This window comes from Rattus norvegicus, chromosome 2, assembly GCF_036323735.1.
Source record: "Rattus norvegicus strain BN/NHsdMcwi chromosome 2, GRCr8, whole genome shotgun sequence".
In the NCBI taxonomy this organism is placed as follows: Eukaryota; Metazoa; Chordata; class Mammalia; order Rodentia; family Muridae; genus Rattus; species Rattus norvegicus.
Genome location: NC_086020.1, coordinates 141,948,101 through 141,972,441, shown reverse-complemented (window position 1 = coordinate 141,972,441; position 24,341 = coordinate 141,948,101). Strand labels below are relative to the sequence as shown.

Genomic DNA, 24,341 nt, shown 5'->3' with positions numbered 1-24,341 from the left:
GAAAATTATGATCCATGCAAGGAATGGGCAAGGATTTATCTTTTGCAGTAGTATAAATGACTGCAGGCTCATAACAGAGAATGAGAGACATTTAAAGCTTCTGTGACAACACTTATCCCCCACACACATACACATCACCAATAAACAGTCCAGACAGGAAGCCATTGCAGAGAGCCCTTTAAAAATGTGACAAAGATGCTGAAATGTAGCTCTTCACAGTTAATGGCTTCTGTCAGGAGGGGTATGGGTAGAGAAAGACTCAGTTATCTTTAGAGGGATGGCCACTGGGAATTTGACCATGCTCCAGTGAGTACAGGGGCAATGCAAATTGTACTTGGTATATATTTTGGGAGTGGTGGAGGGCACAAGGGTGAGAGGGTAGACTTGGGAGGAACAGGAAAGGAGTGTGATCTATGTGTGTTATATGAAATCCCCAAATAATTAATAAAAATATTTTGTTGGGAAAAAAGAGAGGAGAGAGAAGAATGGGAGGGATGGGAAGGAAACAAAGGAAGGACAGATGGACAGGGCTGATCTTTTTCTAGATAGAAGATCATATTAAATGATAACAGAGGTCTGAATATCAACACAAATACGTATTTGCACACAAAACTCACAAAACACATTTCAGAAGAAAGGACCACTAATTGCTACATAAAATAAGAGTGGATTCTAGTCTACTGTGAAGGAAAGTAGACTCTAGATAAACTAAAACCTTATATGTGAGGAGTCAGCCATCATAAGAGGCTGATTGGCAGAGATAATGAAAACTACCTCTAAAGCCAGAACTCCTCCCCCCAGGCACTGCTAAATGAGTTGGTGGTCTCAAAATGTAAAATGGATGCAGACACACCTAACAGACAGCATCTGTAAGAGGATGTATCTGCAGGGATTAAACCAGCAAGGAATCACTTCTGAAATTGTCAAAGTCTGCTAATCAGCAACATAAAGACAGAAACTGCCATGCAAAAGTGAGCAGGAGCTGGGGAGATGGCAAAGGTGCTAAGAGCAGTTGGGAACCCAGATTCAGTTTGCAGCATCCATATGAGGCTGCACACAACCAGTTTTAATTCCAGTTCCAGGAAGTGAGATATGGTCTTCTGGCATCAGAGGGCACTTGCACAAACATAAGGACAGAGAAACACATATGTAGAATTCAAAAATAAAGTAAGCAGAGGAAATTTTGGGAACCCAAAAGACAAATAAACATGTCTTTAAAATATCTAATTTGTTAGTAATCAGAGAACAACAAACTAAAACAACTACTTATCATTTTGTATCTGTCTTAGTAGCCAGAATAACCCCGGTAACTCAAGTAACTATGGCAGGGGCATATAGAGGCACAACAGCAAGAACTGGGACAGGACAGACATTCTGAAGAACAGCAGGCAGTAATTTAGGAGAAGGAAACAGACAACATCAGTGTGCGGTGAGGCATAAATACTACTCCAGAGGAAATGTAACGAACATCCAAGAGCCATGGGGGAAATGTGCACAGCCTGTGCCCCAAGAGATGTTCATGTCCCAGAGGATGCCTCTACACCAGGGGATGCCCATGCCCCAGAGGATGCCTGTGCAGTGTGAGGAGGAGCATAGGCTGCCAAATCAGATCTTACAATCATACAAGGGACAAAATGAGTTCCTAGACAGCTTCATCAGAACAGAAGGAACATCAACTGTTTCACAGTTGTTGCATGTGGTGAAAGAAGTGTACAGAGATGAATAAATACACTTTAAACTCAAAGTCCTGGAAAACCATCATTCTCTGTCCCCTGTGATTGCATTAGCCATATTATTCAATAATAACTTTATACTAGCAGAATAATAGTAAATTTGTAAATCTTTCAGTGACATTGCTAAGATTTATTTCACATGGTTAAAAAAAGATTTCCACAGCTATTTTCAATTCCTGGAGGGAGATTGGAATGTGGCCACTCAATAGTCTCCCTGCAAAATGGTCAACTCTTTTATCCTTCCATCCATTGGACTAGTATTGAAATGATCACGAACTAACAATTAGATGACTTTTAAAATTTACTAAACCACACAAACAATAACAAATAAAACCTGCAAAGATTTAACCAATCATTTTACTTGTTGTCTCATTTCTCATATTCTGGTTTGAATAGTAATTTTAATATCAGTAAAATGGAGCATAAAATTTCTGTTTCATCTTAGTAAGTAAATGCTGTGTTTTCACAGAATCTTAGTATTTGTGTTTCTGGATGAGACAGAGTAATTGTTATAAATGGCATACTACAAAAAGGAAAAAGAAAAAAGAAAAAAAAGTAAAGGCCCGAATCAGGAAACCAATAGCAAGAGATGAAGTATTAAGTGTGAGAACATTGGGAAGGCAGGCAGTGCTGAGAGTACAGTTTTAAGAGGATTCCTTTGAAAGTTATTGTTTGTTAATTGAAGAATTCCAAAATGGGTTAACACCTCAGTTACTGGGATAAGCAACCAGATCAGGTTGTGAGCAGGTTCACACATTAACTGACAGCTGTGGTTTATGACATATAGCTGTACACAGAGAATTCCTGAAGCTGGGTCTAGAACCTTCTTTGTATATAGTTGGCATCCTGCCTGCTTTGACTCTATCAGAAGTGAAGGGTGTGAATAGGTTACTCCCAAGCAGGATAGTGCACACCATGGTTTCATCCAAGGATGAAGTGAACTCCAGCCCATCTGTCTGGGTGTCTCCAGAAAGCTTCTCCTGGATGATCCTCCTTCTCTTCCTCCTCCTCCTCCAACGCCAATGCCACTTTCTTCTCCTCCTCCTTCTTTCTCTTGTAAAAAACATCATGTTGTTCTAACTCACAAATAAAAACATTACATAGCTGGTTTAGGAAAGTCACTCACACATTTGCCCAACTTGCCCATTCCCAAACTCAGTATATCTCAGTGAACTAAATACAAAGCCTTCATCTGCCCCAACTCTCCACAGAAGCCTCTTTGACCCTTAGATTTACTTCCCCACCATATACCACTGAAGAACAAATCTCCTCATTTCCCCATTACTTCCCAAAGTCTTTATTGGCGGAGCTGATTCCGGGCATGAAGAAGGCATTTCTTCCTAGTCATCTTAGAAGCAAGCTGGAGGACTTCATTCAGGAAGACAAACCCATATCAAAGTTTCCTATAAAATTTTAAACTAATGTTTAACAATTAGAAATGAAATTATCATAAAATAGTATTAATTAAAACAGTAGTTGCAAGTTATTTTTCTTGTGAGCATGTGTGTGTCTTTTGTAAGAAATGTATTTAATATGAGCATTTTTGTGAGGAGTCTTTTATTTAGCCCAGTGTCTTACTAAAGGTAGTCTTTTGTCACTTCTGGGAATTGAAGATCTTAGACATAAAATCAAATACAATATAAAGGTATAATGTCTTCATTTATACTGAATGTTTCAAGGTGAGAAAATAATTTGGAACCTTGCTAAATGTGTAGTCTTATTATCCCTTCATTCATTTCAGGCCCTGGAGAGTGAATTTGTTTCTTGCCAACTTCATCAATGGATTGACCTTATATTTGGCTACAAACAGCGAGGGCCAGAGGCAGTTCGTGCTCTCAATGTTTTCCACTACTTGACCTACGAAGGCTCTGTGAACCTGGACAGCATCTCAGATCCTGTGCTCCGGGAGGTAGGTGTCCTGAACTGCTCCCAGAGTGCCTAGCATCTCTCAAACACACATCTGACTCCCCATCTTTTTCTGTGTAAGTCTCCTTCAGCCTGACCCTTTACTACACATAGATTTCATGTTTTGACAAATATAAAAAATGGAGATATATCAAAAGCAAACAATGAGACCAATATGTTAAGATTTGTTTGAAATACAGACATTTTAATACAGAACTGTAATTTTACTTCAGCTCTTCATTAAAATGCATTACATGTTGTTAATGGGTGAGGCTTAGGCGAATATTTAACTATGAGGAATTCACTAAAATAATCAGAAGCATAAGTTTTTAAAAACAAAAGCAGCTTTGCAAGTTTCTAGAAGGAACATTCAAAGAGATGTACCAATGTAATGGATGCTGTAATAGTGCATAATTCCCCTGTGTTCTCGGCCTGAGCTGTCTGTAGCTAACAGTTGGGAATTACAAGTATTTTAAGTGAAAAAGTCATTTTAAATAGCATTTAAATAGCTTCCCGGGCATACAATGACTTTGGCTAGGTAGACAGGATATAAATGCAGCAGCTGCTAGGTTAAGTGTTGCTCCAAGGAAACTATATCTATGCCCTCCATCCTACCCACAATCTGCCATCTGCTGTATGCAAAACAAAACATCATGGCTACATCTCCAGGCACTGGAAGACTTTTTCAGTTTTCATTTCAGAGGTAGGAAATGAGCAGATTCAGGAAATGAAGCTCTCTTTAAAACTCTTTTATCCATTTCTTACCTGTCCTATAAAATAAAGACTCCGTTTGCATGGCTCCAAGCAGAGAAGAAAGGACGAGAAAGCACATGATTGATGATCATTGTTCGCTTAGGGTAGAACACTTGGAGAACATGTCTCAACATTCTGTTAAAGGCAGTGATGCACAGTAGCATATGTACAAGGGAATGGGAGCACACAGGCGGCTAGTGGTCTGGGGAGAACCCAGGTATTATGAAATCATTTGGTGAAGTGAGAAATACTCTCCAGAGATCACTATACTTGCCTAATTTAGTGCCCTCAGTTATATATAAATTTTAATCAGATTATTTGGTATGAGGAAATTCTTTTTTTTTTTTTTTGGTTCTTTTTTTTCGGAGCTGGGGACCGAACCCAGGGCCTTGTGCTTCCTAGGCAAGTGCTCTACCACTGAGCTAAATCCCCAACCCCGGAAATTCTTATACCTATAAGAATTCTTATACCCTTTGCTTAACACGGGCCCATCTTATAAATTTTTTATAATAAAATTCATCCTTTTCAACCAACATTTTTTTGTGAGATAAAGTCTCACTTTGTAATCCTGAACAACCCAGAACTTTCTATGTAGATCATTCTGGCCTGGAACTTAATAGATATCCATCTGCCTCTTCCTCCTGATGCTGGAATCAAGGGTTTTCACTGTCTTGCCCAGCCACAGTGAATACTTTCATAATCATAAAAGGGAAAAGTGGAATAGCTCATTCTTATACTCCAAGTCCAGTTGGACTTAATTCATACATTTCATGGACATCTTTGGTCCTGGGTGTCTTGCTGTGCTTTTTTCCTCTACAACAAAGTTCTGTATGTAAAAGGGAAATTACAGGCCGATTGTTTTGGACAGAATACAAATTTGAGTGTATTGAATATGAGGAAAACCACAGGGTAGCATTTAGATTGATAGGGAAATAGCAGATTTTTCTTACTTAAATGTGAGTTAGAAAAGAGACAAATGAGCCAGATGAAAAGACACCAGAATTAGAATTGAGATGTTCCTTCTGTGATTAGAGTGTGCATTTGAACCTCACTAATGGTCCTGCATCCTTAACTGTCACACCATTATTCTGGACAATGGCAAAACCAATTCATTTTTTGTAAGCTTTACTCATTGCAGTGTAGGAACCAACTGTAGCCCAGAGCGTGGGCTTTTCACTGATTTGCTGGATGGGAGTGGACCCAGCTTCATGCTCACTTATGTAGATGTTCTGAACAGAATCTGTTGCACTGTGGATCTTTATATAACCCCAAGTGATGAATACTGTCTAGTGTTAGGTGGGATGTGTTTGCTCAGGACTCCGCTCCTTTGAGCATATCATCCAGAATAAACACACCAGATGCTGAAGTTCTGCCATCTTCAAAATCCAGCTAGGATACGCATCTTCTCACCCCCAGCTCTTGCTCAGGTGTTTGACCTGTCACCTCTTAGAGTGTGAGGAGCACACTCTGGCAGTGCACCCCTCTCCAGCTAGCACAGGCCCTGACACAGTCAGCAGAGCTGTTGGCACTGGCTTTGAAGATCTCTACTTCATCTTCCTGAGGGCAGCAAGAGACCATTAGTGTAGTTAAGATTGAAGGCTTTTTAGGAAATTAGTTAATTTTTCTCTCCTATTCCTCACCATCATTCCCTCTCATACATTCCCGTTAATCTCCGGGAATAAGTTGGAACAAAACATATTCCCACGAAGTCTTTTGCCCTTTGAAGAGCAGTGCTCTCCAAAGGCTAGAAACCACTTAAAAGCCACAAGCTAGCTCAAGACAGCCAGAGTGCTGAACCTCACTCTTTCAGTTGCTCTGGGAAGGAAGAAATAGCACATTACCCCACACAGGGGCAAGCAGTCTCCATGGTCACAAGGCAGAGCTCTGTAGATAGTGCAACTAAGGTTTGATGGTTTAAGGTTCATACCCCTCCCTGCACATTGTCAGCGTGAAAAACCCCTGGGGAGATACAATACCTGGTTTCAAAGCATTCCTCTTGGAACCCTGAAGAGAGTTGCTCTCAGCCTGAAAGACTGAACAGACTCCTACATAAAAAAAGAAAAAGAAGAAAAGCTCGAAAATTGGCCTATTCATGATGTCTTCCCTCATTTTACTTATGATGATTATCTCGGTATTTTTTAATGTAAAGACCATTAATAGCTAAAACCATAGGAAAGCTAGGTTTTGTTGTTTCATAATGCCATTTTGCCTGATTAAGATGATTTTATTAAAAAATGCTAAGCACATCCTTAAAAGACTAGCATGTCCCCTTTGTTTAAAAATTCTATGATCCGCCTAGAATTTTGAGCTTTGAAGTTAGTGCTAGAATTTGTGGAATAGCTTAAGGTTATTGACTCATTCTTCCCTGACAGGTGAAGTCATGAACCAGCACTAACCACAGCAATTATGGCATTAAAATGTCAAGAAATTAGAGGTCAGAATAACAGATAATTTTCTTCTCTATGTCAGATTAAAAATTGGCATTCTTTGACAGTTTAGGATCTCTGGCTGAGAAAATGATGACAGCTTAACTCATTTTATACTTGTAAAGCAGTAATTGATAGTAAACTTTATCTTGACAGCTTCTGGGCAGAAACATGACAGCGCAGTTCTGGTACAAAGCTCCTTAATATGTAAACACTAGGTCTGCTGGAGAGTAGAGATTTATTTAAACTGTGTTAAGTCTTGTCTTACATCATTATCGTCTGGGCTCTTTCTCATGATGGCTCAACTATTTGGGTAGTGGTTTTGAAGCATGACAATGAATAGGCTTTCTTCTCCTTTTTCCATATTAAAAAAAAATGATCATTTTCCTCATATTTGTATCTACCAAGTGACCTGCCTAGGAAGAGAGTTCAGGTTAGAAGCCACCGGGTGCTGTGACTTTCTTCCTCCCTCCTCGTCAAGTGTGATAGGAGCCCAGCAGAGTCTCAGCTGGGAGCCTTTTGGAGATCTTAGTGTTTAGTGTGTGCCTGTGTATATGTGTGTGTGCTCGTGTGTGTGTATATGTATGTGTGTGTGCGTGTGTGTGCGTGTGTGTGTGCATGTGTATATGTGTGTGTGCGTGTGTGTGTGTGCATGTGTGTGTGTGCGTGTGTGTGCATGTGTGTATATGTATGCGTGTGTGTGTGTGTGTGTGTGTGTGTGTGTGTGTGTGTGTGTGCGCGTATAAGTACCACACTATGGCTGCAGAGGTCAGAGGACAGCTTCTGGTAGTCAGTTTTCTCCTTCTACCATATGAGTTTCAGGATTGGAATCAGATTATCAGGCTTAGAGGCAGATGTCTTTACCAGCTGAGCCATCTCACCAGCCCCAAAAGATAAAGTTGGAAAAGGTTTGTTCTACATTAGATATGCTAAAGCTACTTGAGAAGTTCTGCTTTTCTAGTATAGTGGGGTAGCTATCACTATACCACCATTTTATATAGTCACATCTGGGCCTCCTGCTCTGGATCCTCCACTGTTTCAAACCTACATTCCATTCCCATACAGCCATCTCAGCAGCAGCCACTGTGTTTTCCTTCCTATGGATATTAGGAATATCAAGAATAACACTGTATGCCTAGTTCTAAGTTAATATTTGTCCTAAACTATTATTTGTAGTTAATATTTTTCTTCAATGTCAGTAATTTAGTTTTGTTAAAATACTATTTGAATTTATGTTTCTGCATTCTCCATAAGTGCACTGCATGTCTGCACTGCTGATGGAGGCCAGCAGAGGGCATAAGATTCCCCTGAAACTGAAGTTATAGGCAGATGTGAGCATCCCTGTAGGTGCTGGGAAACAAACCCAGGTCCTCTGCTAGAGCAGCCAGTGCTCTTAACTGGCAAGCATCTCTCTGGCCGCGTGCTCACTGCTATTACACTTCAAGAAGTAAGTTAGCTTTGGTACTGCACTGGTGTGGAGGCTGCCCCTGTGCAGCAAGAGGAAGTTCAGTCAGTGCTTCCTAGCAGAAGCTCTAAACTCATGCCAGACAAATGACGAAGAATGCTAAGTTCTGAGCTGACATAACACTTCTCATCATACCTATGCCCAACCTCACCAAAAAGAAAAATGACTTTAACAATCACCCTGTGACAAAGAGAGATAGTGCTGTGTTTCTGACACCTAGAACATATGGACCATGCAGTGTTTATATATTTACAGATATGCTCATCAATTCTGCATTTTAAAATATTCAGTACATTTCACAAAAGTTCGCCATTTTCCATCTAGCTGTCTTGACTTAGGCAAGCTCTGCTTTGATCTCTCCTTTGATCTGCCACGGGTAACAGAGCTGTTCTCTGTGTGTGCTATGAGGGAGAGCATGCCCACAGGAGGTAGGCTACATCACTTCAGTATCACTTCATTTTCTTGCTGAAATGTTCCTTGCTACTACAGAGCACGAACATGATAGGGCTGTCAAGAACCAGCAAGACAGATGTGTCTGTATCCAAAACAGCTGCTGCTGACTTTCCCAGAGAGATGAGCCTGTAAAGTTCATAAGGGAAAAAAATCAACTTAGTTTTCATTTCCTGCTGATATAAATGAAAGACAGTGGCAGCATGGATGGCCCTAACTGCTCTGCTCACCTGCCTGTGCCCCTATCAGCCCTTTTCTCCCTTCACCCTGATATCTTCCTTTGATACAATCAGAGGTATCAACACGGGATGTTGCTTTGATTCTCTAGGGTAAGTGTTGGTTCAGTCTCCTGTTTGTGATCCACGAGCGAGCTACCTCAGTGGGCTGAAGAATATAGCATTGCTCACAGAGCCATGATGCCTCACTGTCTTCATACTGGCTGATGAGGGTTGCTCACCTAAGCTCCCTTTCAGGGAAATGGTCGTACTAAATGAGCAGGCAGCTTACTAGCCGGTGACCGTCTCCTAAGCCACCTTAACATTTCCTTACTGTGAAGAAATAGTTAACAAGTTCAGAGTCCAAATAAACACAAGGAACATGCCTGCATTCTGATTAGTGAAGTGCAAGTAGACATAAGGTGTCCTTCAGAGTCCCCCAAACCCTGTGTTCCATATCTACAGCACTGAGATTTACATGGCAGATCTGATTAATAAACTTTGAATGTGGAAATTAAAGAAATTAATGGCACATGCTGACTTGTGCTTAGCTAACATTTAGTTTGGGTTTCTCTTGTTGGATCTTTACGGTGTGCTTAGCTAGTCTTACGTTTCTTGATCTTCCCCCACAAAAACATGTGGTACAGTCAGTAAGCCTCAGATGTTAGATCTATCTTTCCTCTTTTTTGTATTACTTTCATTCTGTGCTATTGGAAAATGCTAATTAATGATTTTCAGAAATGATCAGCAAATGCTTTCATAATATCCACATTTGGAACAGGGAAGATGACACCCTGCTGTTTGTCAAGGAAATGTCTGGAAGGTGCTTGCTTCCCCATCTCCCATCAGCACAGAGCTTGGTTGTGTTACACTGTCATCTGCTTCCTTCTGTGAGAATGGGGCTCATTCAGTTGTTTCGGTTGTATGTTCAGGACTCATTTACAGCCTCAGACACAGTGATAATGGCCAGAATTAAAGTTGTTTGAAGTCTCAGAATAGTCTTTCTAAATTACTATTTTCCATTTATGAAAAATTCTGTTGAATTAATGCTGTGATGTTTTGAATATGTCCTTGACTTAGGTCGATAAAGAGACATGTTTCACCTTGGAATATTGACATCATAACCTGGTGAATTTATGTCACAACTCTGCACACCAAGACAAATCTGGATGTTGTTATCCTTTTTGTAGTATCTTTCTTCCATTGTTAGACACTCTAATTTACAAGACTGCCACCTACATAACTGTCCCCTCTCACTGCTTCTTTCTCACCTTCCCCCTGTCTCCTGGAAGGCATTTCACAGAAAGCAGTTCAGCCAGGGCAGGTGTGACAGGATCTTGCCCTGGCTGCACTAGGCTATGCCCTGGTCGGTTTGGTCCTCTTTGAGAAATAAATACTAAAGTGAGCAGAGAGCCCCAACCATGATCACCTTCTTAAGAGATCACCTCTTCCTGGGATCAGTGGGTACAGGCTGCAAGAGACCCTGCATTCCCAGAGCTCACACCACAACCACCCTCTGTTGCCCCGATAAGGTTTTCCAACCCTCATTAAAATGGATCTTGGTTGAGTATACTTTAGTCCAGTCTTTTCCATCCCGGCATGTAGCAAACAGTGGGCAGCATCCTCTCAGCTGTCACATTACACTTTCACATTAACCCCTCTTGCATCTCTGTCTCAGGCACCTCCCATCAAAGGGGCACTGAAAACCTCCTTCAAAAGAAACTGCTGTCACCTTCAGCCACACGGGTGAACCTTGAGGACACTGTGCTAAGTAAAATAATTTGGTCACAAAGCAAAGCAAAATAGAGCAAACAAAAAACAACAGATGCCCCACCTCCTCCCTCACCCCACATACAAAAACTCTACTTAGAAGAGAGGTCTGGAGCAGTCACTGTCACAGAGGAGAAAGCAAACCAATGCTTGCTGGGGATTAATAGAGGGGAGGGGTGGGCTCTTGTCAGTGAACACAGACCGAAGGAGCTGTAGGCATTAGTTGTCCAGTGATATACTCTAAGTAGTGAAGACTGCACAACTCCATGTAAAATGGCTGAAATAATAAGCCAAGTTTTATGTGCATCTAAAATTGCCTTAAGAAATAAGGCAGAATACAGAGATCAGGAAGTGAAAGGAAAACAATTAGAGGGAGGCTATCTACACAGGCCCAGGGTAAGAGGAGGAAATGTTAGTGAAAAGATAGCAAGAGATGTGTTGTCCAGCATGAGCTGTGCTCTGAAACAGAATCACCTAGCCTAGCCACTGCTAAACCAACACGTACATAGGAAATACCTCAGCCTCCTATCTCTTGAACTAAGCTAGGCTCCCCACTGTAGCCAAGGGGGAGGAGAAGCCAAGAGTAAGGACTGTAGTGATGAGATCTGCGGAGGTCCGTGGATCAGAGCCAAAGAAGAAAGTTGTCTAATTCAGCACCATCCCCACTGAAATGTTATTTCCAGCTAAAATGTCTAAAATGTATTTTAGACATCCTCAGCAGGTCAGCCACTAGCCCACTTCATTAAAACCCTTGCTTTGTTCCTGGGACTCACAAACATTTACACTTCAAGTACAAAGTCTGAGAGAATTTGCAGCAGTAGAACTGAACTAATTATAAAAAAAGGAAATATTCTGGATGAAAGATTTTCTGTCAGAATGGACGGCTACTAAGTTGCTTATGTAACATCATTACAATTGACCACTGCAAGGAGCAGGTGGCGCTCTAGAGTTCTCTCCCACTCTCACTTGAACTAAACACAGGTGACCATAGGCCTGAGCTGCTCCCGCAAGCCTGGGATGACCAGGCCTTCCAAGCCAATGGAAATATGGTTGTTTGTTTTTTAAAATAGAGCTAGAAGATGGGTTCTTTATATATTCAATAATTTTGCTAGAATAGAGTTTTTTAGTCTTAATGTAGGTGATTATTAGATCAGTAATAAAAAGCGTTTGTATATCTGCTTGTGGTTTCTCTGAAGAATACAAACAGTTGACAATAAAACTGTTTTAATTTTTTATATGGTGGAATGTTTAAAAGCAAGAAATGGTAGAGTGCATATATTATTTTCGTGATTTACTTCGTTCTTAGTTTTCTAGCATTAAAAAATAATACTTTATATGATCTTGTTTTATCACAACGATGAAGCAAAAGCAAAACCTATCACTTAAAATGCACTCCACCATTACGTCACCTTTCTTTTTACCACTCCTCAAAGTTGCATTGTTTTCTAATGTTTTATGTGATGTAGGCAGAATTACAGATAGAATGGAAAAATGGTACAAGTATTATATACACACATAGCCATATATATATATATATATATATATATATATATATATATATATATGGTTATGGAAACAACAGCAGCTCTTAAGTGTTAAAACCACTATAACAATGACATTAGCACAATAGTAGGTAAAATAGTCAGTTTTTTTTTTCTGTGTTCTCAACAACCACATTTACCCTTTTTAAACAATCTTTTCGAAAACTGAACAGAGTTGGTGCCCCTAAAGCAGTCACATTGGAATGTCTGTGTCCAACATAGATGGTAGATCCCCAGGGCCACATAGAAGGGACCTCTCTCGATTAACCTCCTCTAGGACTATACACTCTTGTACCCCAATATGACACACACCTCCAGCAGGCTACATGCAGTTGGGTAGAATTACATATAAATGGCTGGGAGAGGGGAGTGGCTGGCTACTCTGGTGTTGATCCAATCCTCTCCTTCCTAGAATGTCACTATTCATAGTCAGAGATCCTGGTGGATGCTTGCTAGCAGGAACAGCTGATTTGATGAAGATAGCAGCTTGCTTGATGGGAGAACCAGATGGACAACAGAGGGCTAGGAAAAGGAGGAAGGAAGGAAGGAAGGAAGGAAGGAAGGACGGACTAGTTTTAAAGATGCTATGGAAGAATATCCATGTTAAATTTACCTGTATTATGAGTAGAACAAAGTTTACCTTAGCAAGGGTCTGCTACAAGCCTCCTGAGTCTGGACTTTCATCTTGTCTGTGAAGTCTTTCCTCTGGACAAGCACAGGTATAACACACAGGTGTAACACACACAGGTAACACACAAGCATATGCAACATATGTGTCTCTCCTCTTCTGATGAGTTACTACCAGGTTGTTCACAGAGGGGAAACTCTGTTAGAGGGAGGGGAGGAGAGAAGAAAGAAAGCAGTTAAGCGAGGTACCCACAGGCTGTGAGAGGACAGAGTGCTGCACTGAGGCTGCCATACCTAGGGCCTCTACGCATGCGTGCAGGACATCTCCTTAACTCATGAATTCTAAAATGTGCTGCTTCTTGGGAAGTGAGGCAGATTCTCTCTCACTTGCCTCTAAGTGGGCAACAGCCTTGACTAAAGAGGACACATTTAAAGAGAGCCTTGAAACCAGTAAGAAGAAAGGAGGCCAGATTGAAGACTTCAAACTGTAATTTGATTGGTAGGTGCCAGAGTGTTTTACAGAAAAGAGCCTAGCAAGACAAAAGACAACAGAAAGTGACCCTTCTTTGTCCTCTCTATATATTATAGCTAATCAGAAAAGACCAGTGTTCATCTGTGTGTGAAATTCAAGTCACCTGTGGCCATCTTACTTGTTTCTTCAACCTTGCACAGCACACAGCCCATTTCTGTGTCCTTGCCTGCCTATCTCTGCAGAATCCTAAGTACTCAAATCTCCTTGAGGTGTTGAACACACCTGCTTCCTGGCAGACTCTCAAGGAGAGAGACAGATGCTAAGCATTTAATGAATGACCAGGGAATATTCTGCAGGGTAAAGATACAAAAATAGTTCAGAATCACTATAGAAAAATTGTAGGTTGTTGGAAACCATTTTGAACTTGTATTTCTATCTAAAAAGTTCAAAGTAGAAAACCAAAGTGGTCTTCCTACTTGTAATCACTGGTGAGAGAATGAACTCTAGCGTGTAGTAGCTACTGTCCATGAATGCCTTACAGACCACTGAAATCCAAATGGCTTCTTCATTTATAGCACTGACTATTACATTCTAGGTTCATAAACATAAATACACAAGTCAACACCACAGTCTGGAGCACATGTGGGCATTCTGTTTATGGCAGCTGCCCCCTATCTGGGTGCACATCCACTGGTATAGTTGCTTACCATCATATAGGGGTGCATATCCAATGACCACCACATCAACTTGTTCATCCAGTCGTACCTAGTTCTAAAGCCTGAAACTACTAACAGAAATGTCTGAGTTGTGCTAAACTGCTAATGGGACACTGCCCAGCATAAAAATAAATAGTGATGCTCTAAGAAGGGATGTCACAGACACTGTTGATCCACATGGGACATACAAGTAACATGTTCTCCTTATCATCCAGTGTCTAGAAATGTCAGAGAAGAAGACATTGGTACTGATAAGCCTGGAAATGGTGGTTAGCTTGCTGGATGAGGTGTGGCTTGGGACAGTTAGCTAAGGAGAGATAGGAAGTTGGTCATATACATGCTCACACTACTGCAACCAAAATCAAGATAAGAAGACTTCAAGTTCCATCCCAAAGTCTTCTGCCTTGATAAGGAGGAAAAACTGTGTTTACTCTGTTTTTGTCTTGCTTGAGCCTTAATAAAATTGTGCTGAAATCTCCATGCTCTGGGCCCACAAGATGGCTTAGCAGGTATAGGAACTAGCCACAAAGCCCGATGAACTGAGCTTAATCTCCAGGTCCCACATGATAGAAAGAGAGAACTATCTTAAGTCATCCTCTGATCTCAACATGTTCATCATTGCAAATGTGGCCTACTCGTATTATCTGCACATATACAATAACTAATATAATTTAAAAGTCCAGGGTTCCAATTTAGAGATCACAAACCTAATTAAGCAGTGCTGCTTTCTAAGATCAAGCCAACCATGTTTTCATGTTACCAACCAAAACGTTGTCCCCAAGGAGCCTGTGTAAATGTTATAGCTTTGACAATAAAGGTTTCCCCAGTACAAGTGCTGCATCTCTGAGGGGAAAGGAATGAATCCTGGCAGTCAGGAGCCAAGGAACGTCACAGTCACAACTCAGCAAACTTCACAGAGGGTGGTGGCTGCCTTTGCTTGGTCAAGAAGCAGCAAAGACCTGGGAGGGAGTTTATGTAGGATTTCTTAGACGTGGAGTTCTCCAGGGTGGAGATTTTTAGGGTGGGGATTAGTGGGATTACAGACCCTGAGTTTGGGATGAGCCCAGGGATTGGTGTGATTTCAAGATCAGGGATGGTTGGGTTTTCAAGTCCTGAGCTTGGGTTTGTTACTGTGTAGGGCAGAGCTTGGTCACCTGTATCTGGAGAAGAGGGTGAGTTTGGGTTTTTAGACTATTAGAGTGTTCTGTGGGTGGAGCCTAGCAGTTGGAGGTCCTTAGCAGGGCCTGGGGCCTGGCCCACTCAGATACCTGGAGAGGCTCACACCCTGTGTTCTTCGAAATTTGTAGAACACAAAGGCTTGGTAAGCACCTTCGGTTTTTTTTTGTTTGTTTGTTTGTTTGTTTTGTTTTTTTTAAAGAATCAGGTGTTGCACCTGTTCCCTGTATGGACCATCCTTGTCACAGGGATGCTTCCTTGACTCTGAGGTGTACAAGCTTCTAATAATGAATAACTTCTCAGTGAAGGAAACTGAGTTGACAGACTCCTTTCCTAACATCTTCTAATTCTGGATAGCTTCTTAGTAAAGGATGTAGGGTTGACAGGCTTGTTTCCAAAGGTCGGTTATGCCATCTACCCGACTCATCCTCCTGAATGTTCAGACTGCCTAGAATGGAGGCATTCACGAATCCCAAATCTAGAATAACTAGTCAGGGATAAAGCAAGTGAAATGTGCAGTCTGGGCGTGTCTCCACCACAGTCTTCCCTGCTGTGTGCACTCATGTGCATTTCTGATTTCCTTCCTGGGCTGCAGACTACCTGAGGGCAGTGTGACTGTTGACTGAGCATTTAGATGTTTGTCAGCCTAATTGCTGCAGTGGCACTGAACCCTTGTAGTAATGGGCTCTTGTGTTTTCTCTACCCATGTCCATATTCTTTACCTTTTCTGGATCAACTTTCAGCTTGGCCCAGATTCCCCCACTAGTGCTCCACTTTTATAGTCAGTGAATGTTGGAATGGCTGAGCCACAGTCCTGACCTGCAGAGAGAGTCAGTCTGAGCAACACTCACATAGTCATGGATTCACTTCCCTGCAGAGGGAGGAACTCTACTTTGAGAGTATGGGGAAAGCTGGGGATGATGTGTCAACTCCCAGCCCAAGGACACCAGTGAACTTCCCCCTTCCTGGAGTGGATCTCTCAGGACAGCAACTCAATCACAGATTCCTAAGCTGCGTGATGAACCCTCCATCACAGCAGGCTGCTCTCCTAGTCCAGGAGACAGCAATGACCCCCTTAAAAGGGCTTGGGAAGAGGGGCAGAGGAGTAAAGAGGGGCAGCAGGCTCACTGGCCATTGTCTGGCAACAACCAGAGCTGGAACCTAGAGGAGTCAGCCTGCCTTTCTGACATCAGTAAGAGTTGAAATCTTTTAATTCAGAAGGGAAGGAATACTTGGAAGGCACAGGTCTGTTGTAGATAAATTCTAGAACACAGAATCCTTTGATGCACAAAACCATCTGACACAATTCACAAAGAATACACCATAGTCCCCCAAATGTGGAGCTTGAATGCTCTGTGTCAGTCCAAAGTCATCACCAAAGAAATTTCTGGAAATTGTGCCAGTATCCTAACATTTTCTACTATAATTTTAATATTTCTCTTTGAGAAACAAGGTTAGAGCAAATGGAAGATGCTTGCTGGCTCTTTGTTCAGTGAGTGTTGGGCTCTGTAAGTACAGGATAGTAACTGAAGGTCAGATGTGTTTGATATTTAGCCCCAGCCTCTCGCCCCCATGAGGTCCTTTTTCCTGGAGAAGTAGAAATGCAGGCAACCATGTCTATGGCTAGAAAGACTTTAGTTGATACTGGGCATTTGCTGGCCAAGGCAGCCTTAATAGAAAAATTACTGCTCTTCTCCACAAATAATTCTCAAGAGTTATTGTAATAATGTGAAGCCAACTAGAAATGGTCTCTTCTCCGCTTTTATAACCGTAAATCTTGCATGGGAAGACACAGTGTGATGGTACCTACATGAATACAATTTAGCTAAATAGTCACACTTTGCATTTGAATGGACATCATGAAAATAAATGTTACATTAAAACTGGACAGCACTTAAAGAGATTTAATAATTCATCTTATTGTTGCTGCAAATAAATGAACCAAAGCCCCTTTTATGTACTTGTTAAAATATGGCGGATAATGATCCATTCATGTTTAATATTGCTAATAAATTTGAAAGTTCCCATTTTTTACTGTTAAACATTTTCTTGAAATGCAGTACAGGAGACAGATGGTTAATTTAAGTACTTTATAAGTGGAGAGTTGTAGATGGTGACGCGATTAGTAGCAGTGCTGTGTCAGGAGCCATCTACAAGCTTACCTGCGCTCCTCCCAGCACTCGGTAGTGGGTTTCGTATTTCACTTTTATGTGCACCAAATTGCACATGATTGTAGGGGGAAAACTAACATGGAAATAGGGTAATGATAGTAGTAAATATTGTGCTTTTCCTTGTTGACTTAAATTACACATTTACAATATCTCAGGAAAAATCTTATTAATCTAATTTAATATATTGAAATATTTTACCTATAAAATTTATGAAGAGAAAAAATACTTAGGTCTCTAAACACACAGATGCACAAATACAAGTATACAGATATGCACATGTATGCAGTGTTATATTGTATAATCCAGGCAGTTTGAGATGGAAATTAGTTTTATTCAATGGGAGCCATACCATTTTAGTGTTCATATCTACACAGGCTTTAATAAAATACTGTATATATCTCAGGATATTTAAAGAATTCTTCCATTTTTAGTGAGTATTCTCAAAAGTTTACATGGGGGAAACCAAGAGAAATTAATTCATATCTTATAAATAATATCCCTGTATCCCTCTTAAAGCATCATAACAAGCTGAACTGTGTTTTTGAATCAAAAGTGTTGCTCTATTTTATTGCAACACCAAAGCCTTGGTGTTCAGGCCTCGGGTTGCCCTCTGTATTGACTAAAATGTATGATTTTCACTTTTATGTCAGTGATATAATTCTCTTTCCCATGAAGATTCCAGAAGCTTATTTTATTAGAGACCCCCATACGTTCCTCCTTACAAAGGACTCTATTAAGGTACCTGTGTTGTCTTTAGTGCTGATGGTGTTTTTGGTCTTTAACTGCATGCATGGATGCACAGACTATGGTTTCTGCATTTAACCCCAACTTCAGTGATGACAGCAGTGCTGTGCTTAACTGAAGCATGATTAGAAGATGTGAAGCTTGTCCACAAAATACTAACACTTGGAGAAAAGAACAGTCCTGGAACTTTCTGGAGTCTTTTTATGGCTAGCTTGAGCTTCACTTGCATTGTCAGAAGTGTGCTGACCTCTCTTTTGACACACATTGATTATGACAGTCACCCTCCTTGCCCTACAGGCCATGGAAGCACAGATACAGAACTTTGGACAGACGCCATCTCAGTTGCTCATCGAGCCACATCCGCCTAGGAGCTCAGCCATGCACCTGGTAAGGCAGCAGCCATGGAGGTCTTTCTTTCCTTTGTACCCAGGTAGAAAGCAAATAAAATGCTACTTCAGTACTATTTTCCAAGGCTTCCCAGTTTATCTGTTGACTCATAAGCTCAAGGGCATGCTAGAAGGAAGTGTGATTTCTACTCTTAAGTCCTGCTTAAGTGAGCCCAATCTTGGGCTTACAAAAGCAGCATCTACTTCTCTGTAAGCCTTTTAGGGTACACACACACACACACACACACACACACACACACACACACACACAGTGGCCCCAATTAAATTAGATCTGTAAATTAAGCACACAGTATAAGCACAAGCCAGCAGAAGTGTAGTTCATTTTCAGAGAAACAGTGATCCAAAGGCAGTTTGTGGCTCCTGCAGAAAAGCTGTGGGACAAAACAGGCTGATTACAAGTAAAGGCTCCAAAGCCAGATGTGGGCCAAACTCCATTCCTGCCACTAGTTAGTAAGTGACTGGGGATGAGTACTGACCAGCTGTGAGTTGACATGTCAGCATCTGGAGCGTGAGGTCTACTCATGCCTGCACTGAGATCCCAAGGCCTGCTTCTGAACCTCGCTTAGGCCAGCCTGTGATGTGTGTCCCCAGTAGATGCTAGCTGGTCTCATCAAGAGCTAGGTCTTCGGTCCTACTTTTTAAGGAAAGAATTGCATGCTTTATTCTAAAATTGAAAGGTCCATCCTCATAACAAAGCAGTCCCTTTTAAGTTTATCAGCAAGTAGCAAACATTCCCTCTTTTTATTTAATTCTATGAAAGCTAATAGACTTTTAATGTACATACTTGCTGATTGACTTTTAATGTATTTTTTAATGATCTCTCGATAAATTTTTATAATACTTCAACAAATGTTTCAAGACAGAAACAGTTGTAAATGAATTCTCAGATGATCTATATGTATCCACCATCTTGAAGACATTCCTGCCCCCTCAGTGGGGTGGAGAGCTCTGTGATAGGTTGGCAGTGGGTGTGTCAGCAAGCCTGTAAGCTAGTGTTCCTCTGATGGGGAGAATATGCTCCTCATTTACTTGATGCATTTTCGAGCCCTTCCATGTGTCATCAGATGACTGAGAGTGAGGCATAGTGTCAGGTGCCTCTGAAGCAGGCAGTCCACACCTGGGGAAACACAGCTACACACTTGCTTTAAACCTTTCTGCAGCAGCCATCCACATAGTTTCAGCCCTGTAGGCATAGTGGATGTCTTTTGATTGCACTTGGACATTCTGTGTAGCAAAATAGATTTTCAAGGATCACAGGTTGTTCCAAGATGTCTCCCAACCATAGGACAGACAGGGATGTGGTCTTAGAGGGCCAAGCTCTACACCACCCAAAAGTTTCTTATCCTTTCATGTATGAAATGGCTTGGTGGGAGAGTTCTGTTCCACTTTACTTACTTTTCTCTCTTGATGATGATGATGATGACGACGACGACGACGACGACTATCTTGGGGGAATGCACAGTTAGAACTCATTATCTTCTTACAAAGAATTATCAGATACCAAATGATATCTCCATGGTAGCATGGAGTTGATAAAAGAAAATGAGTTCTAAGTTCATGATCCATAGGAAAAATGCTCAAATGTGTATGAAAGGCAATTAGTAATTATTTCCAGCATGCTTACTTTATGTTTTGTATAATTGAGATTATAGTGTTCTCTACTGCTTGTAGTATCTGTTATCACTTCATGTGCTAGATGTCAAAGAAGAAAAGCTCAAAAAAGCATTGGCCTACAATAAACAGAATCTATAAGAGAGAGAAGGCATAAGCCCTAAATAGTAAGTCAGCACCTGAGCCCAGATACATGACGACACTAGCCAGAGTACCAGGCTACTCTGCAGGTGGTTGTGTTTTAATGGTTTATACTGAGGCCCTAGGTCACAATAAAGACGACAGTTAACAGCCAAATGACTTTATATTTCATGCTAACAACATCAGTCACTGATTAATTTTCCATCAAACTGATTTTTTAACTTCCTTGAACAATTATGATTCATCTTGTGTCTATTTCTGTGAGCTAACTGTCCACATGGCAATCTGACCACATAAATAAATTGAGGCTGGGGTGCCTTGGCCAGCAAGACAGTTAAAATGGCGTGGAGCCCCTGCCTGTTATCACGGTAGCCTTGTCTGTCTGCGCCTTCCAGCCCCAGACCTTCCACTAACCAAGTTATCCTTTCTGTTTCCTTCTGTCTCTTCCCTTTCTACTCAACAGTGTTTCCTTCCACAGAGCCCACTCATGTTCAAAGATCAGATGCAACAGGATGTGATCATGGTGCTGAAGTTTCCATCCAACTCTCCTGTGACCCACGTGGCTGCCAACACGCTGCCCCACCTGACCATCCCTGCAGTGGTGACAGTGACCTGCAGCCGACTGTTTGCAGTGAACAGGTGGCACAACACAGTCGGTACGTGGGTCTCAGCATTAGCTGGGCGAAGGCAAAGACAGTGCTGGGGAGCTCACGTGTCATTACCCAGAGAGCCGCAGCCCGAGATTGTGACAGCCGAGCAGCAGCACAGCCTGCCCTTCTACAAGTGCAGTTCTATTGTGAACAAGAACATCAAGCCATCCCTTCTATTGCCATTAGTTTGTTTAGCAAATATTTTATGAATGCCCATCATGTGTCAAATAGTCCTAGGCTTTGGTAATTCAGCAGGAAAGAGACAAATAGCAGCCCTAGCTTTGTGGGGCCTGGTCTGAAAAAAGGCAAACACTAAATTGTCCAGTGATTTTACATGTGTTTGTTCCACACGCATCCCTGAGAGCTCCAGCCAGCACATCTTGAAGTGATATAATGTCATCGCAATCATTTAGATATACTGATCCTTATTTAGCCAGGGCAGACGTGGATGTGCCCAGATGATTTAGTTGGCCCAGTTCACTTAAGGCTCCCTGCAAAGCCCCGGGACTTCCACTGTCTCCAGGACTGAAAAGATGAGCCCTGCTGATTTAATCTGGATCTTTTATTCCACCAATATCTACCTCACTCTGAAAGGGAAGTGATTTATACTCACTTTCCCCCCATGAGTTTATGTGTGACTGGCCCTGGTTTATGGTTATTGGTGATATTATCAACAGGGGGTGGCGCAGCTTCTGCTGGCCAAGAGTGTACAGCAAACATCTTATGGGAAATAAGACTTCATTGTTTATTGAGCTGTGGCCTCTGGGAATGTTTTCATTAAGGAAAAGGGCTCAATTATTAAATTGTTAAAAATATTACATACACTTTATAACCACATGAGAAAATATGACAGATGAACTCAGTCAGGCCCCAGATGTCAGTCCTGAAAGTAGCTTTGGTGGGATGAAAGTTTTAGGCATGCTTCAACGTGTAACTTGAATTGACTAGTCGTGCTGTTGGGAAGCCCATCCCTGTCTGCACTCCAGGTCCACTGGTTGCTTTGTAAGAAATGCTGGGATGCTCTGCTTACCCAATCCACCACTCTTCTTGGCTTGCTACATCTCAAGGAAGAAACCTAAAGTCCCTGCTATTGTGACTTTTTAGGACTCTATTAAAACTTCATTGAAAGTCATTAAAAGACTTCATTAAAAGTCACATGATGGAATTGAGGCAGCTCAAATTTTAAACACATGCACATTTTGTGTAAGCATCGTAGAGCACCCCTTGTTAGGAAATGCTTTTCAGATAATCTCATGCAGTTTTCTATGCTTATTTCCTCAGGCCTCAGAGGAGCCCCAGGGTACTCCTTGGATCAAGCACACCACCTTCCCATTGAGATGGATCCATTAATTGGTATGCTAACATATCCACACTTTCTGTGATAAAACACCATGACCAAGGGAAGAAAGGGTGCGTTTTGGCTTCTGCTACTAGAGGGAGAGCCCCTCATGACTTGGAAATGTAGTGGCAGGCAGCCAGACAGGAAGCTGAGGGGTCTCACCTTCAACCACACACAAAGCAACAAGAGCAAACAGGAGGTGACTTAAGACTATTAATCCTCAAAGCCAGTGCCCACGTGTCCTTCCTCCCCCAAGGTTCCTAGAGATTTCATAATCTTCACTAACAGCGCCACCAGTTGGGGACCAGGTATTTGATTGCCCGAGTCTAGGGCAGTCGTTGCTCATTGAAACCACAGTGGCTAACAAAGATGCGTTTTAAAACCTCGGCTGTCTATGCGTTCTCACCTGGACGTTTGTCTCAGAATACAGCTGAGTGATACGTTATAACAGCCACAGAAAAAGGACATCAGATTGCCACAGAGGGCTTAGGCAACTTCCACGGTGTCCAGGAATGCTTCACTATCAAACCAGTTATTCATAGCATTTTCTGGATGTTTTAGGAGGTCATGTAAGTTGAATATTAAGCACATATTTACACAGTGTCCTTTGAGCCTAAGATATTCTTAACAATTTCATATTATTTAAGGTAAAAAGATTCACAGAAATTGTTGAGGGGATTAACACTGAAAGTACCTTCTCTAATATTTACTATTCAGTGGGCGGAACTTGTTTTTTTTTTTTAAGTAAAAACACGTGAATTGCAAACTCCTGAGCTGCAGCCACTTACATCCATGAGGTCCATGGCTTTCTATGCCCCTTGTTTCTGTATCTGTGAGATGTTTTATGATGGTGTTTATTCTCCTAGCTTAAGAAATCATTTAGAAATCTAAACTAAAAGAAACTGAAACATTATAAAAAGTGACTCAGTTATGTATAGGCAGTGGTAATTCTGTTCTTCACTTGCTTTAGCTTTTATTCTGATCTAACAGACTGCCCTTGGCTTTTCCTCATTCTCACTCCCAACAAGACAGTCTGTACATACCTTGCAAAGATACAAGGTTCAGGATTAAGAATATTTCTGAGTCTGTGCTTGTTGTTCCTCTGTCCACCAGACACTGACAATGAAGCAGCACCCAGTGTGTGACTGGGGGACAGCCAGCTCTACTCTGCCCTTAACAATATTCCAACTATCAGTTCTCTCTTACTGCTCACCTTGGTACATAATTATTTCCAGGCTTTAGTAGATACCTACAAAGAGTAGTGCTGTGATTCAGCGGCTTTAGAGCTGGTGGCAGTGACCTTCCACATCTGCACTTCATGTTTAAGAATTCAGGAAAGGATGCTGCCTGAAAGCATGGTGCAGAGTAAGGGACAGGCTGGCATCCAGACAGGCACTGGGGAAATCATAGATGTCTCTGAGTGCCTGGCTATATTCAGATTTGCTCCCAGGGCTGCACACTGATCCTTTGCCTGTCTACCCCTCCCCCCTGCCCCCAATTGCTTTCCCATCTCTTTTATTGGTCTCCTCCCCTGCCAGCCATGCTGCAGAGACCTTGTGTTTGTTGACAACCCAGGTCTTTAAAGCTACTGACCTGAAGCTCCCTGTGGGCTTCCCACAACACAGCAGCAGCTCTCTGTCAGAATTCCACATGGATTGAAATGTGCATGGAAAGTGACAGATGGAGCAAACATTGAGACACTGTTGTATTGTGTGTAAGATTTACCTCCACCTGCTTCTTCTGGACACTAATGAGCTGGAGTGTAGCACACATGTATAGAACCAAGTGCATCTAAATACTTCTGATGTTTTAAATTCATCATCTCGGATTCCCTATCTGTTCTTATTGATGATGGAAGAACTGAAGCTGCTGACATAGTTTTTACGTATATGATATAGCTTGTGGATAATCATTGCTACTAAGGAAATGTACATTCCTTGAGGAAAAAGTGTCTAAATCTTAGCCATTGTGCATCAGCAGAAGCCCATGGCCGCATCAGTGAAGCACAACCTATTTTCCTTCCATGAGA

The 24,341-nt window shown here is 41.6% G+C and overlaps 1 protein-coding gene and 1 long non-coding RNA gene across 9 annotated transcripts in view; one reads left to right on the top strand and one right to left on the bottom strand.

Moving 5' to 3' along the window:
- The window catches only part of Nbea (neurobeachin), a 559,026-nt gene that overhangs the window by 516,731 nt on the left and 17,954 nt on the right, over nt 1–24,341 (top strand). For 3 of the 8 annotated variants that reach the window (XM_063282100.1, XM_039103975.2, XM_063282103.1), the window contains 5 exons: nt 3,475–3,642; nt 18,096–18,158; nt 18,462–18,551; nt 20,787–20,979; nt 22,255–22,326. In XM_063282100.1, the coding sequence (XP_063138170.1) occupies nt 3,475–3,642; nt 18,096–18,158; nt 18,462–18,551; nt 20,787–20,979; nt 22,255–22,326 (586 nt within the window). The remainder of the gene's footprint in view (nt 1–3,474; nt 3,643–18,095; nt 18,159–18,461; nt 18,552–20,786; nt 20,980–22,254; nt 22,327–24,341) is intronic. The other 5 variants (NM_001427608.1, XM_063282102.1, XM_039103983.2 and 2 more) reach the window with 3 other exon arrangements.
- Nucleotides 1,023–6,619, bottom strand: LOC134485619 (uncharacterized). Its single transcript, XR_010063815.1, has 2 exons — nt 6,368–6,619; nt 1,023–3,136 (listed from the first exon to the last, which is right to left on the bottom strand). It is a non-coding gene; the product is annotated as an uncharacterized LOC134485619 (long non-coding RNA).